Source organism: Manis pentadactyla, chromosome 12 (assembly GCF_030020395.1).
Source record: "Manis pentadactyla isolate mManPen7 chromosome 12, mManPen7.hap1, whole genome shotgun sequence".
In the NCBI taxonomy this organism is placed as follows: Eukaryota; Metazoa; Chordata; class Mammalia; order Pholidota; family Manidae; genus Manis; species Manis pentadactyla.
In genome coordinates this window covers 107,240,566-107,255,516 of record NC_080030.1, presented here as the reverse complement: position 1 = coordinate 107,255,516, position 14,951 = coordinate 107,240,566, and the positions used below count along the sequence as shown (strand labels likewise).

Below are 14,951 nucleotides of genomic sequence, written 5' to 3'. Positions count from 1 at the left end.
GGCTTTGGTAACAGCACCACCCTTTAACTGACAACAACTTCCCATCTGGAGACTTAAGCACAAGCCGCAGAATTCCAGGAGCTCCGTCTGTCAGCTCATTGGGTTATTTTAAAACAAACTTGGACCCTGAATACGGCATTATCAAGAGAAAAAAGCATGGGCAAGTGGGAGGGATACAGGGGCTTGAATTGGGTAGATTTCCCCCTCTTTGGTAGGAGGGAAGGTATAGAAGGTGAGAGGGAGCTATTCTGGTTTGCATTTAATCCAGAAACTCAGGTCAAAAAGTTCTTGCCCTTTCATCCAAAGCTTAATGGAATTTCTTTTAAGTTCCTGGTTCTGACTGATTGGGTTCATCTGAGGCTCTGGACGTGGGGAACCAGGCACAACGGAGGGTGGGGGTAGCCGCCAAACTTAGAGCAGAGGGAGCCGGAGTGGTATCTGCATTTGGAAAGGTCAGATTTCCCCTCTCCCAACCCGCTTCCCTTCTTGGCTTTCAAAATGCTGGCAGCCAGCTTAAAGTCCCTCATATTCACCAGGCGGAAACCAAGAGGATTCCTTTTCAGGATGACCATCAAACCCAGGCGAAAAGACGCACAGAGGGGGGTGTCTGGGCCACCCCCAGCAAGCGTGCCCTGTGCCTGACCAGCACTTGGGCGCCGAGCTGACAGGCCGCGGAGCGTCCGGAGCACAGAGCGTCTAACTGAAGTAGGAGGAGTAACAGTGGGGCCCTGGGCTTTGAGAAGAGCCCCTGCCGTGGAAGATGGGCCAAAAGCAAGCTGATAAAAAGGGAACTTGGAGGAAACGGACAATGGAAGGACAGAAAGACAAACCAGACGTACTGTAAGCGGTGCTTTCAGGGAGAAAAGGTGTCACGCCCGTGAAGTAAGAACAGGTGATACATAAAAGGGGACAACCCAAGAATAAATCAGTTTATAAAACATAAAACATGAGAGCAGGTTTCTTTTTAAAAATCAGAAGAATGGGAGGGACAAATGAGAACATCTCATGGGAAATTGAGCAAAAAGACAGCAGAGAACAGAAAAAATAAGAACATTTGAGAACCACTTGAACAGATCCTATATACCTTTTATGAGTCCAGAAACAGAAAACTGAAAATGAAGGTGAGAAAATTAGCAATCTTTTTAAAACAAAAATTCTGAGACTTGAAGGACCTATTTCCAAATTAAAATGATACCCTAAATCATGAATTTTTAAAGACACACAACAAGTCACATCATTATCAAATTTTGAAACAATGGGGGTAAAGAAGAGATCCTAATACCTCCAGGTAGAAAAAGAAAAACTTTCATGCAAAGGGTCAGGAGTCAGAATGGCCTTTCAGCACTCAACTTCACGCTGTTAACTTCAAGACAATGAAAAACGCCTTCAACATTGGAAGAGAAAATTGTTTCCAACTCAGAACTTTATACCTGTCATATTATCAAGTGTGAAGGGAAGAGGAATAAACAACAATAAAAACAATAATGCCAACACCGAGAGCACTTACTGTGTGCTGGGCACACTTCTAAGGAGGAATCTGAGGCACAGAGATTAACTAACTTGTGCCCAGTCACAGAACTAAGCAAGTGTGGGGCCAGGATTCAGACCCAGGCAGCCTGGCCGCAGGGCCCGCGTCCTTAAGTAACATGCTGCTCTGTCTGTCACCCAGGCAAGTCCCAGGCTGATGGCTGTGCGTCCAGTCTGGACTGGGACCAGGGGACAGAGATCTCCGGGAGAATACCTCTCAGGAGAAAATGGAACCAGTGTGCTGGACCATACGGAGAATTTAAAGACCAACTAATGATGGGTACCCGGAAAACTAAGAGTTCCCATTACTGTTGCTGTATAACCCTAAAACTTAGCTGCTTAAAGTGACCATTTTATTATGATCATGGATGTTGTGGGTCAGGAATTTGGACAGCACACAGAGGAGATGGCTGTTCCGTGATGTCTGGGTCCTCAGCTGGGAAGAACCAGAGGGTGGAGGCGACTCAGCAGTGCCGGAGACGGGAATCTTCCGGAGACCCCACTCACACCTGGCACCTGGGCCGGGGCGTCGGGCAGCTCGGGCTGCTGACCAACCTGAGCGTGTCACACGCGGCCCCTCCGTGTAGCTTGGCTTCCTCACAGCGTGGCAGCCTCAGAGCGTTCACACTTCGTACGTGCTCACTCAGGACTCCATCACAGGTGTTCCAGCAAACAGGGCAGAGGCTGCATCTTCTGTGACCCCGCAGAGGTCACGCAGCCATGTCCATGACCCCCCATCGAAACACTCACAAGCCCAGCCAGAATTAAGGACAGGGGCTGTAGACCTCACCTATCAATGGGAAGGGTATCAAAGAATCTGGGGGCCACACCAAACATACAGAGCAAGCGAGGCAGTTATTAGCTATAGTGAAAATATTTAAAATGTGTAATCATAATACGCTACAGGGCTTTTGACTTAAACCAAAAAGTGTACCAATGGGAGGAGGGTAGGGGGGGATAAGTATGTTTCATAATATAAGAAATGTAATTATTCCTTTCATGGTAGGATCAATACATAATGTCTAAAATTTTTAAATCATGGAAGAGCAATATTTGAAGGTAAACAACAGAAGAAACGGCTAGAGAGAGGGACATGGCATGAGTACTAGGCTGTTTTGTTAGAAGTCTTGTATTATTTGACTTTTTAGATACTGTACATGGTTGTTTTTATTTTAAAACTTTTAGTTTAAAATTTTATGTACTTCGCTGTAGTAATCCTATTTCTAATAATCCAGCCCAAGAAAAATACCAGAAATATGGACAAAGACACATTAAAATATGTACTGAAATACTAATTCTAAAAGGGAAAAGTGAAAATTGACCCATTTAAAAATAAGGAACGGTTAAATGATGTATAGTACAATGAAGCATCACACCACTACTGAATATTGTATTTGTATTTGTGTGTTTTTGACAGCTGAACCAAAAATATATATACAGATGGTGTTAGTTGCTCTAATTGGGTTACATTAGATACATTGCAGATTTACATTTTGGTTGAAAAGATCCAGCTAAATATGTTGAATGAAAGCTACCAACTTTCCCTTGGCTGTGCATATACACATACACATACGCATATGCATATACACACACATATAGGAGTGGCATAGATACGAATTTTCAAGAAGCTTTACACAAAAGGGACATATTTAACTCTTAGTTTCTTTGCAAGTATACAAAGTCATAAATACAGACAACATGAGAGTCCAGGATTTCCCAAACAGCGGGGGAAGTATTCCCAAATCATTGTCTCCAACTTGATCTTAGATTCAAAGGGACATCCCTTCCGAATAGTCTATGCGTTAGGCGGTAACTCAAGTAAACCGGATAGATTCGTCCAGAGACCAGTAAGCCCTGCGAGCCGCGGTCTGCGAGCAGACGGGGTCCTGCCCCCCAGCCCGGATCCCCTGCGGTCCTCCCTCAACCCTCAACCCTCAGGAAAAGCCTGCGGGGCATCGCCCACCTGTGGGGCCCGCCCCGGGTTCGCTCCCGCGCCTTCAGGCCCTTCTTCCATCTGCAGGTCTGAGTCAGGAGCGGGGCGCCCGCGAGGAGAAGGTGAATTCATCGCAAACAGTGTGAAACAAGTCGGTCTCGGTCACGCACAGGGAAACATCTTCAGGTGGAAGACTCCTTACTTGAGTTCATTTTAATCTTCTAAATGGCAACTTACTCAGAATTAGGGAAAACACTTTGCATGACGCTTGAGCGGGACAGACAGTCTGTCCTAAATCTCGGGGAGGTTGCTTATTAATCCTGAAAATAGTTCCCGTCTCTCTTTCCAATTTTTCATGATATTTACCTCCACTGCATTTTTGTGATGCTTGCCTCCCCAAGGTTTTGGGTTTTGTTATGTTGCAAGTTCCTTCGGGACACGAGTGAATTCACCTTTGGACCCCCCTTAGGTCCTGGCAGAGTGACTGACCTGGGGTGGTCAGGCATCCAGTCAACATCTGTCAGCACGCGCGTGTGGTACGGCCATCACAGGGTCCGGCTGTTGGGTGGCAGCCCGGTTTCGTTAAGTAGAGTCAAGCTGGTATAACAGAAACGGCCCACAGAGGACCAGGATTTGGGGGACCTGGATTCTGGTTCCGGCTCTGCTAGCAGCTATATGACCTTAATCACCTTGTATGTCCTTGTTACTATTTTCTGTGAAATGATGGTATTGAACTAGATCATTTCTGAGATCCCTTTCAGCTCTCAAATAAATCTAGAAATAGGTCTCTTAGGTAGGAAATGCATTATAAGAAAAATATTTATCTCTATTAGAAGTTTAATACTAGTTTTGACACTGAGAAATAGAAAAGTCTTGCTCCCAATGATGGAAGTCACCTATGATTTCTTATTATCACATGTAAAATTACTTGCTGTGCTCAGACAGGTTTCTATCCCGTCTATCCTTTTGATTTCCTGCTTCGGGAGAGTGAGAATTAATGGCTAGACAAGGAAGGGAGGAGGAAATCACATCATTAGTGCCCGTTCCGCATCGCTGTGTAGCCAGGAGGAAGACAGCCTCCTCCCCATTTCACAAAATCTTAAGCCTAGGTAGCACTCTTGTGTCACACCCCTGGGCACACACACACCATGCCTTCTCACAAGAGGCAGTTAAGAGCACTAGGCCAGACATGAAATAGCTAAAAAATATTTGTTGAGCGATGTCTCCATACTAAATTCTATAGTTCCCCCTTCTTAGTTTTAAATTTAAAATTGTGGCTGCTAAAAAATAATGATCAGGGGAAAATACTGATAGTAAATGGGTGATTCAGGCTGGGGAGGTGAAGTCATTACTCAGGTATCATTTTGGTTCCTAATAAAATGAAGTAGAATCCTTCAGAGAACCACAGAGCTCTGCCTGTCGGGGAGTCCCGGGCTTTGGCAGGTCAGCAAGCCTTATTTTAATAACCCTTCTTGCTTTCTGCTGCCATTGTAAGTCACCTGAAGAAACAAGAATCATGATTATGTTTTCCTGGCTATTTCCGAAAATACTGAAATGTCACTTAGGCTTATGACATTCTGACACTGTCATAACCCGCCATAAAATACTTCAAGTGACATTATCAACACTAAGTTATAACTCACTTGTCCCCATATATCCTAATATTACTTCTTAGTCAAAAAGTGAAGCAAAGGTTTTTAGGCAAGGTGTTTTGCATGAACATAACACATGTATATTCTTAAAAGAAAAAAGTGCACGTTCAGAGAGCCCTCTTTAAGGCCACGTTATAGTCTTTGAGTTGTTTCAGAAGGAATAATGTTGACGTCCTCTACCACAGAGGATGTAGAGTGCGGGCATTTGAGAGGATTGTATGTGAGACCCTGCAGACTCTGAGATGCGTCTAGATGTCTCCTAAATTAAAATGTCTTAAGGTTTTCTGTTGCACTTAAGGAAACAAAGCACTTGACTACAGGAGGCGAAAGCAGTCAGTTGCCTTGAAGGTTGTCTGTGGCCTTGGAAAGAGAGGATAAGAAGAACACAAATACAAGGAATTCTGTAGTCGTGCCGTTTGGGGAGCTCAGAAGAAGAGGGGTCCAAGCTGAGAAAGTCAACAAAGTCTTGCGCAGTAGTTGGTACCTGGGACAGACCGTGAAGAGCTCAACAGCAAAGATGGGAATGAAGGGTTTCCTCGGCAATGGAAACCATGAGAAAGGTGCACAGATAGGCAGGTGGACCATGAATTCAAAGGAAAAAAAGTGTTATGATTTAGATACAGTGTGAAAAATATGGGGTAGAATAGGGACATAGGAAGAACTGCTTGGAAGTAGTACATAACATACATAATGTATTTAAATCACATGTAATGTATTTAAAGACTTTGGTTCAAACCAAACATTTACATGAATGTTCAGGTAAACAATATTTACAGTAGCCAAAAAAATGGAAATGACCCAATTTCCATCAAATGATGAACAGAAAATGTGATATATCCATACAATGGAATATTATCCAGCCACAAAAAAGAATAAAGTATTGATTCATGCTACAACATGACCAAAACGTTCCAGAACTAGACAGTAGTGATGGTTGCACAACATTGGGAATGTACTAAATGCACTAAATTATGAGGAATTTTATGTTATGTGACTTTTACCACAATTAAAAAAAAAAAGACTTTGGGATATTTGCCTGAGGAAAATGAACTGGAGTCACAAGTCCTGAAACAGACTTTAAACCCTTTTAAACCAGGTAATGTCAAGGTCTGAAATGTGTTTTAGGGAGGTGTATCTGGCTACATTATAGGTCTTAAGGGACAAGGAAATACCAGAGAAAAAGAGATGCATTAGGAAGTTTTAGGAACCTTTTGTTAAGGGCAGGAGAAAAGTCCCTTTCAGAGTGTTGGCAACAAGAACGGGAAGATAAGGAGGTTAAACATAAAACTCATTTCAGAGAAAAGATAATTAGGACCTGGGAAGGGACGTGACGGGGGAAGCTGGCAGGTGTGTACTGGGGAGGGGCAGTCAGAGCAAAAACCAGGGTCTTGAACTTGGATAACAGGAAGAATTGTGTTATCAGTAGAAATAGGAAAGTTAAATGGAAAAAACTGGTGTGAGTTTTGTTTTTGACATGGTGCGCTTGAGGTGCTCCATCAAGGTTGATGGCACCCGCCTTGGGGCTCCGCCCCTGGGGGAACAGCTCGCTCTGTCTCAGCCTGATTTCCCTGCCCATGACCTCTCTGGGGTCTGGATAGAGTCTCTTCTCTTGATCAAACTGTGCAATTTTAAATTTCATGGGTCTTCCGTTTCCAGGAGCATGGCAAGAAAAATGGTTTGCAAAGGGATAACAGGACTTCTGGACAGAGAAAGACTTACTATGTAGATAACACAAGCCCTCCTCTTCTTTTAACTGGGCCCCCACGTCTTCTGCACCTGTCTGTTGCTTGCTCTCTTCCCAGTGAACCAAAGGAAGGGAATATGTGAAGGTTAATTCCATAGACCACATTTGCCTCCACAGATTAGCTCTGCCAGGTAAAAGGAATGGTGAAGTCAGGGACGCACGCGGCCCTGTTCTGCATGAGGACCTCCTGGCAGGCACCTTCTGTGCTCTCTCATTAGCGTCAGCAAGAATGGTCAAGGTAACAAAGAGCCTCCCCTGTTCCTTTATGTTCTGATAACTTTCCAGCTCTGTAATGAGAGAGGCGGCAATACAAGGCATACTTCCTCTCAAACCAAGACTCAACTGGCTGCTTCAACTTCTGGACTAACAGAGCTGGGACATTTCTGATTGTGATTTTTTTTTAAATCCCCATACACCCAAACCATTCTGGGATGAGGTTGGAGGTGTCTTTCCACCCTTCCTCTGACCCCCAGCAAACCTTTTTATATGTAAACTAACTCCATCTCTCAATACCGATAGAAATGCAGAGTTTATTTTCAGAAGACCTGTTTTCCCTAAAGAAACCAATGATGGTGCTATGAGTGCTGAGGCGGAAGACCTTTAAAATGTCATTATTTTTGCAGCCACCAATGTAATCTTTTAATCCAATAGGATCGTTAATGGGCAGTCAATTAAGACAACTGGGTGAACGGTTAGTAGGGAACCAACTATTCATACGGCCTCAAAGCACCCCCACCGGTTATGTCCTAAATGCAAAGGGCAGCAGCGAACAGAACAGACGTAGCCTCACTGGTGATGAGACACACCCATACTGTGTCACTCCTGACGTGATAGGCAGTGTACAACATCACTTATATAGTTTTCTTGCCAGAAGTGTTTTGATCTTAATCTAAACATGAAAAAAAACAATCAGACAAATCCAGGATAAGGGACTTTCTGCAGGGTGACTGACCTGAACTCTTAAAAAATGCCAATATGATGAAGAGCAGAAAAAGCGGAGGTGTGAGTGTTGTGGGATTAAAGAGGTTAAAACTTTATGATTTTTAATTTCATCTTGACATGGGATCGGAACAGCTCTAAAGGACACTGTTAGTTGGACTTGGATATTTTGAATATGGACTTTATATCTTTAATATTACAGGAAGCGTTTAAAACTCGTTAGGTGTGATCGTGGGTTTGTGGGTATGATGACTCGTTCCTCGGAGGCGGGTGCTGAAGTAGTTCAGGATGAGGCATCACGATGCGTCCTGCTGACTCTCAAAGAGTGTGTACTGGGACGTCTGGAGAGAAGACAAGGACGGCACATCAGCAACTGGTTGACCCAGGAGGGGGGCGAATGGGGGCTCGTTGTGTTCTTTCAGCAGGAAAATTTGAAGAGAAAGGTAGTTTTCCTTTAAGGCTTGAAGGTTTATAAAGAGAATCTTTAAAAAGAAAAAAACAAAAGACTGTTATTCCAAAATACAGCTTGTAGCATTTGGGAAAAGCAATGTGGTAATAAGTAGAGATGCGCTGTCTTTAGCAATTGCCAGACCCCTTGCTGCGGAATACTAGTTTTCTAGCTTTACGAAAAGGTTTCTCCATAACCAGCTTTCAGGTCCAGATAACAGTAGTTGAAAATTGGCAACAGTTCATTTATGTCATCCAATCTTCTTTGTTAACAGACTTATATAAAAGCATTTGTTTCTTCAAGTAAAAGGCCACATTGTACATTCCATTACTTACCAACAGGGACTCCATCTGCCTTTGGTCGGCCGAGCCTGGCGTGTGAACCTGCGGAATCCATCCCTCTGTGCGTGTCGGGGTGCTGGCTTCTCTGCTTTTGTGCGGAACACTGTCTCAGGCGCTCCGCGCAGCTCTCTGAGGAGGCCCCCGGTGTCATTGAGCACTGGCCCAGCATCCTGTCTGTTTTCACTTTTTTTTTTTTTTTTAAGATAAAACAAGGTTCAAACCACACATTCTCTGTGAACTGCTAAAGACTGGAAAAAAGACTTTCCTTTCTCATGACCCGGCCTGACAAGGAGCACACCTACAAGAGACAGAAAGATGAGTGAGTCCCTCTTAAACACCCTCATAATGAAGCCCTCAGGGAATCGCCATGTACGGTAGAAACTACAGTGGCTTCTTGGGGTGAGCAGTGTGGCAGAAAGAGGTTCAAGACTGCTGGCTGCTGAAATACACACTGCGTTTATTTTATATCAGCTTATTTTTGGGCCCCAGTGAGAAAGTTATTTTAATAATATCTTCCTCTGCTAGAAATATACATGATAAGTGGCAGATGTCAGAAAAAGGGAGAAAGTCACAGCGCTCTGTTCTCCTTGAGACTTAAGGAGTTTATATGGTTGTGCTCCTTTAGCCTTTGATGTAAATGCTGATACCTACAGAAGCATAAATTGAAAAGTACGTTAGGCATGGACCAAAGCAGTGACCCTCAAATGAGTCAAAATCCCAGGGCTAGGATGTTACCTGCATTTTTAACAACCTACCCAGGTGACAGATACAGTCAACCCAGCATTTGTAAAAACCCAGCATTTGGGAACATCTGGTCTGGCCCAGTACTCTTATTTTACAGATAAGAAAATGACCCACTTAAAATTTTAAAACTATTCAAGGCATTCCCTTATTATGGACTAGAAACCAGTTCCTGGCTCCTAGCATATCCGTCTTCCTAGGAGGTCACAGTGCCTCTTGTAGTGGTTATAGTTGAAAGCTTAGTTCAAATCTATCCACCTGTTCATTCACCAGGTATTATTGAGCATCTGCTATGTACCAGCACTGCTCTGACCATGGGTACAGTTGTGAACAGGAAAGAACAGCTCTCTGCTCTCATGGCACTTAAGTTGTAGAGGGAGGTTGTATGCAAAGCCTGTCTAAAACAAAACCGTGCAGCCCCGCAGAGTATATCTCCCTTGAGGGCAGATTTTTATCTGTTCTGCTCATGGTTCCGTCTCTGGTACCTACGCAATGCTGGACATGTAACAGGTGTGCAGTGGGTGATTGTTTCACGAATAAGCAACTGTCTGGTGAAACTATGGCACCTCCCAAATTTAACTATTTTACAAAAAGAAATCGAATAGGAGATGTTTAATGAGAAGGATTATTTATGTAGGGGATCACACCATCATTTGCATCTGCTATAAATTGCTGTATTTTTGTAAGTTCTAAAAGCTTTTTGTGAAAAAAAAGTTTTATTTCAAAATGTGTACTCTCAGATGTGTAAATGACATCTATAGATATTAACCCAGATGGTAGTTGGAACTGTATATTATATCCCCATAACAATTTAAGTATTTATAATATTTGCTTTAAAAAATAGTTTATACTTTTATGTACAAGCTGAAATGGTTTCCCAAGTAGGATGTTTGTTGTGATAAAAAAAAAAGGGGGCATCAGGTGAGCTGCCTGTCAGCGGTTACAATGTGTTCAGGTTGTGATAATCGTGCTGTCATTCTATGTAAGCACCTGATCTCTCAGCTTTCAGAACATTTAAGGGCTAATATTGAACAGATATGGTTACATACCTGCTGTCATCCTCAGCTGAGTATATTTCTCTTGGGTGAAAGGGTGGTGGCCAGGCCAGAAATATAAAACAAAATGAGAGAGTTTGAAAATAGTTTATGACTGATGAAGTACAAGTACTTCAAATTAACAGAATTCTCTAAGATAATTAGTTTATGAACAAAATATGTGATGGGAAAATGGTTTTACAAAAAACTGTGATATTGCTACTCTAGGTGACTTTAGCATTCACAGCGTTGTGTTCGTTCTTCCCACCGGAAGAAACTGCTGTTGCGTTTTTCTTTAATGAGACAAACTGGGAAGCAGCACAGTATCCGTCCAGGCACAAGTCCACCCTGCATGGGGGGTCACATCGGCCCTCCGCACCCTACCTCGCAGCTGAGGCACACAGGCTGCTCAGCATCCCAACTTTGAACAAGTGCCACTTGCAACACTTTTAACCCATCCTTTGGGTGAAACACTGAAAGATGAGCACGTTGAAAAAGCTAGAATGAAGAGCTGCTTAGAACGGAAGTAGAACTGACCGTGGTGAGGAAATGGCCACTGTGTTTCAGCAGTGAGGTGTTTGACAGCAGGAGGCATCCCTCAGGGCCCCCAGTTTGTGCAGCACGTGGGAGGTGCTGTGCTTGAGCAAAGCATGCTGACCAGCAAGAGGTGAGGCGAGGGCGGGAAAGGTGCCAGCCCAGGGTCAGTCTGTGGCAGACATCTCTTAACCTAGAGTGGGTCCAAGAGGGAGCGGGGGGCCAGCGAGCTTTTAGACGGGGCGTATGTGAGATGCTACTGCTGAGATTTTGGTCGCAAGCTGTGGATTATTCACGGGATCAAGACCAGTTCATATTTGCACGGTAACAGCTTTCAGTAGCCACATCATGAGCGCGCCATACAGACGGGCCTCCCTCAACTGCAGGTGCCACGGTGCTGGTGGGGGGGATTTTCAGTGCAGACAAAACTACTTTGGGAAAAGATGTCCATAGACCCACAAACAGTGTCTATGCAGGCAGAGTAAGCCTGTTTTTACATTTCTGTAAGAACCTGATTCATACTCCTTTTGGTGTGATGCACCTCAGGGCTAAGTTTGAACTCTTCTTAGTTCACTGAATGTCCTAGATCCCTAAAACATTTGAAAAGCAGATTGAAAACCTCAAATTCTTTTTTACAGTTCATTGGTTGCAGAGGCCTTTTGTCTCATAGAAAACCTTCAAGTCACAATTTTCACTTAGAATTTGTTTGCAGTGGTGCCAACAGCTGTGTGTGACTAGTGGCTTCCTGTAAGTTGCTTATTATTAAGAAAAACGAAATGCAGGCATCTTTGGATAAATTTTTGAAGGATTATATAGAAGCAAAAAGAGTCCCACATGCTGCACAAATTGGGGGCCCTGCCAAGGTTATAAACGTCTCCTTTTCTCTCATGAAAGTAACCTGCCTGCCTTCATTATCTATTTCACTATTTTGGACCCAGAAACAAAATGGTCTCAAATTTTATTCCGAAGTCTGCAAAGAACTGACCCGTTAGCAAAGACTAACACATGGGTTTTCTCTATTGCGTTGAGATTTTATATGTCACACATTTGAGTTTATGTGATAATTTTTCATTGTTTTTAATAATGAAAAACATTTTTTAGATAAAATCTGACCTCATGCAGGTTATTACCTTCACGTCTTATCCTCATCCCTGGTCAGGGTGAGTGGAGGTGGGAGTCTCTTGACATAATAACACAATAAAAATTATGCCAAAAGAAGTTGGGAAAAAAAACTGACCCCACAGGTGACTGAACTAATTATACAAGAGCAAACACGTCACTACAATGGAACCATCTGATAGTTGCCACCTTAACCAAAGGATCAGGTTCATAGCATTCTGAAGGGTTGCGGGAGAGCCTGACATTTTGTTCCTTGTGGATCAGTGAAATATAAAGTGCATAATGTCCCACATAAAGCATTCTTGCCAAAAGTGTTTAACCTACATCTAAACGATCCTCAGATCCAACTTAACAGTTTGCAAGCAGAGCAGGAATAAGTTAAATGACACAAGAAAGAAAGAATATGACAAATCCAGAAAGACATTTTTAAATTTTAAGACAGCTGCCCTGGTCTCCTCAAAAAGTCAATGGTTTTCATGAAAAAAGTTAGTGGCTTTTATTTTCACTTCTTGAAAAATGGGGAGGGGCTAGTTAGGGCTTAGAAGTCTAACCAGAGACAGAAACGAAATGCAATGAGTGAATCTTGATTAATTCTGTTTTGGGGGAAAAGATGCACTTGGGACAGTTGGAGAAATGTGAATAAGGATTGTATGTTAGGTGGTGAGTCATTATTGTTAGGCTTTTAATCTCGTGGTGGCCACATGGTCATGCATGAGATGTCCTGTGCTTGCAGGGGGACGCACTGAGGCATGGGAGAGTGAACTCATGCTGTGTGCCACTCTGAGACCTCGGCGGAGAGCGTCCGGGTGCTCCGTGTGCTGCCCGTTCACCGCTCAGGACAACGGGGTCTGACGTGTGTATATGCAGGCCTGCCTCATTTTACTGCGCTTTGCTTTCCTGCACTTCACAGATACCGCGTTTTTAACAAATTGAAGGCTTGTGGCAACCCTATGTCAAGTAAGTCTGTCAGCACCATTTTCCCAGCAGCATTTTACTCCCAAAATGTGACAAAATGTGTCTGTGTCACATTTTTGGAATTCTCACAATATTTTTAACTTTTTCATTATCATATTTTTTTATACTTTAATATTTTTAATTATTTAATCAGTATCCTTGATATTTAGTAGATTTTCTTTCTTTTGTATTTGTTATGGTGACCTGTGATCAGTGACCCTTGATGTCACTACTGCGATTGTCTGGAGAGCCGCAAGCCCTCCCGTGTGAGGCAGTGAGGCTAACGGGCAATGCGTGTGTCTGGCTGCTCCGTCGGCTGCCCGTTCCCGTCTCTCTGCCTGTCCCCGGGCCTCCCTGTTCCCTGGGACAAAACAATATTGAAAGTGGGCCAAATAATCACCCTACAACAGCCATTCAGTGTTCAAGTGAAAGAAATAACATCTCTCACTTTAACTCAGAAACCAGAAATGAGTCAGCTCAGTGAGGAAGTCATGGAAAGCCACGGCAGGCCCGGGGCTGGGCCTCTTGAGACAGACAGCCACGCTGTGAACGCAAAGGGCAGGTGCTCCAGAGCAATTAAAAGTGCTCCTCCGGTGCAGACACGAATGGTACGGGAGCGGAACGGCCTTATTGCCGATACAGAGGAAGGCTGAGCGGCCTGGGTAGAGGGTCAGACCAGCCACAGCATCCCCTCTAGCCGAAGCTTAATGTCAACCCTCTCCAATTCCCCGAGGGCTGAGAGAGGCGGGGGAGCTCCAGGAGAAAAGTCGAAGCCCGCAGAGGTTGGTTCGCGAGGTTTACGGAGAGAAGTCAGCTCCTCCGTGACGGGAAAGAGCAGGTGGAGCAGCGGGTGCTGAGGGGCAAGCTGCACCGAGTCACCCCGCGGACCCAGCTCGCGTCATTCATGAAGGTGGCACTAAGCAGCAGGTTCTCAGACAGCTTCGCTGAAATGACAGAGGGTTAGAATATGACGTGAACTTAGCTGATGAGGCGGTGGCAGCGTTTGAGGGGACTGACTAATCGTGAAGGAACTACTGTGGGTGCGGTGCCATCGCAGAGCTTCGCAGGCCGCAGAGAAACCGCCTGTGGAGGAGGGATCAGTGCCCCAGCCTTCCCGGCCAACAGCATCCGCCACCCTGATCTGTCCGCGGCAGGAAGGCAGGGCCTCCACCAGCAAAACGATTACGGTCTCTGACAGCTCATCTGATGGCCCGCATTTTCAGCAGTAAAATATTTGTTAATGAAGGTATGTACATTGTTCAGACAGGGTGCTGTTGCACACCCAGCGGACTGCAGTGTAGTGTAAACGTCACTTCATACACACTTGGCGGTGTGTGTGAGCCCCACCCGCCGCGTCTCCACGGTCTGCCCGCACAGTTCTCGGGACAGATCTTTAGGTGCGTATATGACAGGGAGAGGCTTGACTTTTATTCTTTCAGAAGCAAAAGTTATAGAAGCACTAAGTAATTTTTAAAGGACAAGTGAATTAATTTCCCCCCCTTTTCTATTTTAGGCTCAAGAGAAAGGAAGATTAAACTATGCTAAGGTAGGTGGATTTTACATCTACTACACGGGTTTATACATTTAAGTTTGGTGTTCGGTTTTTCATATTTGAAAAGTCAAAAGAAAATCATCGCCATCAAAGCTGAGGGATATTCCCTGTCGAGTAACAGGCATTCGCAGGGAAAGTGAGGCTCACTCCACAGCAGTGGTCCTTGCCGGGTGCCTGCTTCCACCAGACACTGCGTTGGTGTGGGGGTTCAGTAGAACCCCAGTGAAGCCTCTCCCCTCAGGACATTACAGTCTAGTGCGGGAGACAGATAGCGAAGGAACAGTTGAATGGGTGCATGATGCAATGCCATGGGGTGGCGAGTGCTGTGAAGAAACAGTGAAATCACTCACCATTGCTGGAAAGATGCCCTTGGCCTCTGGGTAGAAACCAGCTCTTAGCACCTGAGAGCACCGCACAGGGCAGAGCCGGACGC

General features: G+C 44.4%; 1 protein-coding gene across 2 annotated transcripts in view; it reads left to right on the top strand.

Annotated features, from left to right (window-relative positions):
- PDSS2 (decaprenyl diphosphate synthase subunit 2) overlaps window positions 1-14,951 on the top strand; it is a 193,862-nt gene that overhangs the window by 156,469 nt on the left and 22,442 nt on the right. For both annotated transcript variants that reach the window (XM_036902897.2, XM_036902896.2), the window contains one exon: window positions 14,480-14,512. In XM_036902897.2, coding sequence (XP_036758792.2) covers window positions 14,480-14,512 — 33 coding nt within the window. The remainder of the gene's footprint in view (window positions 1-14,479; window positions 14,513-14,951) is intronic.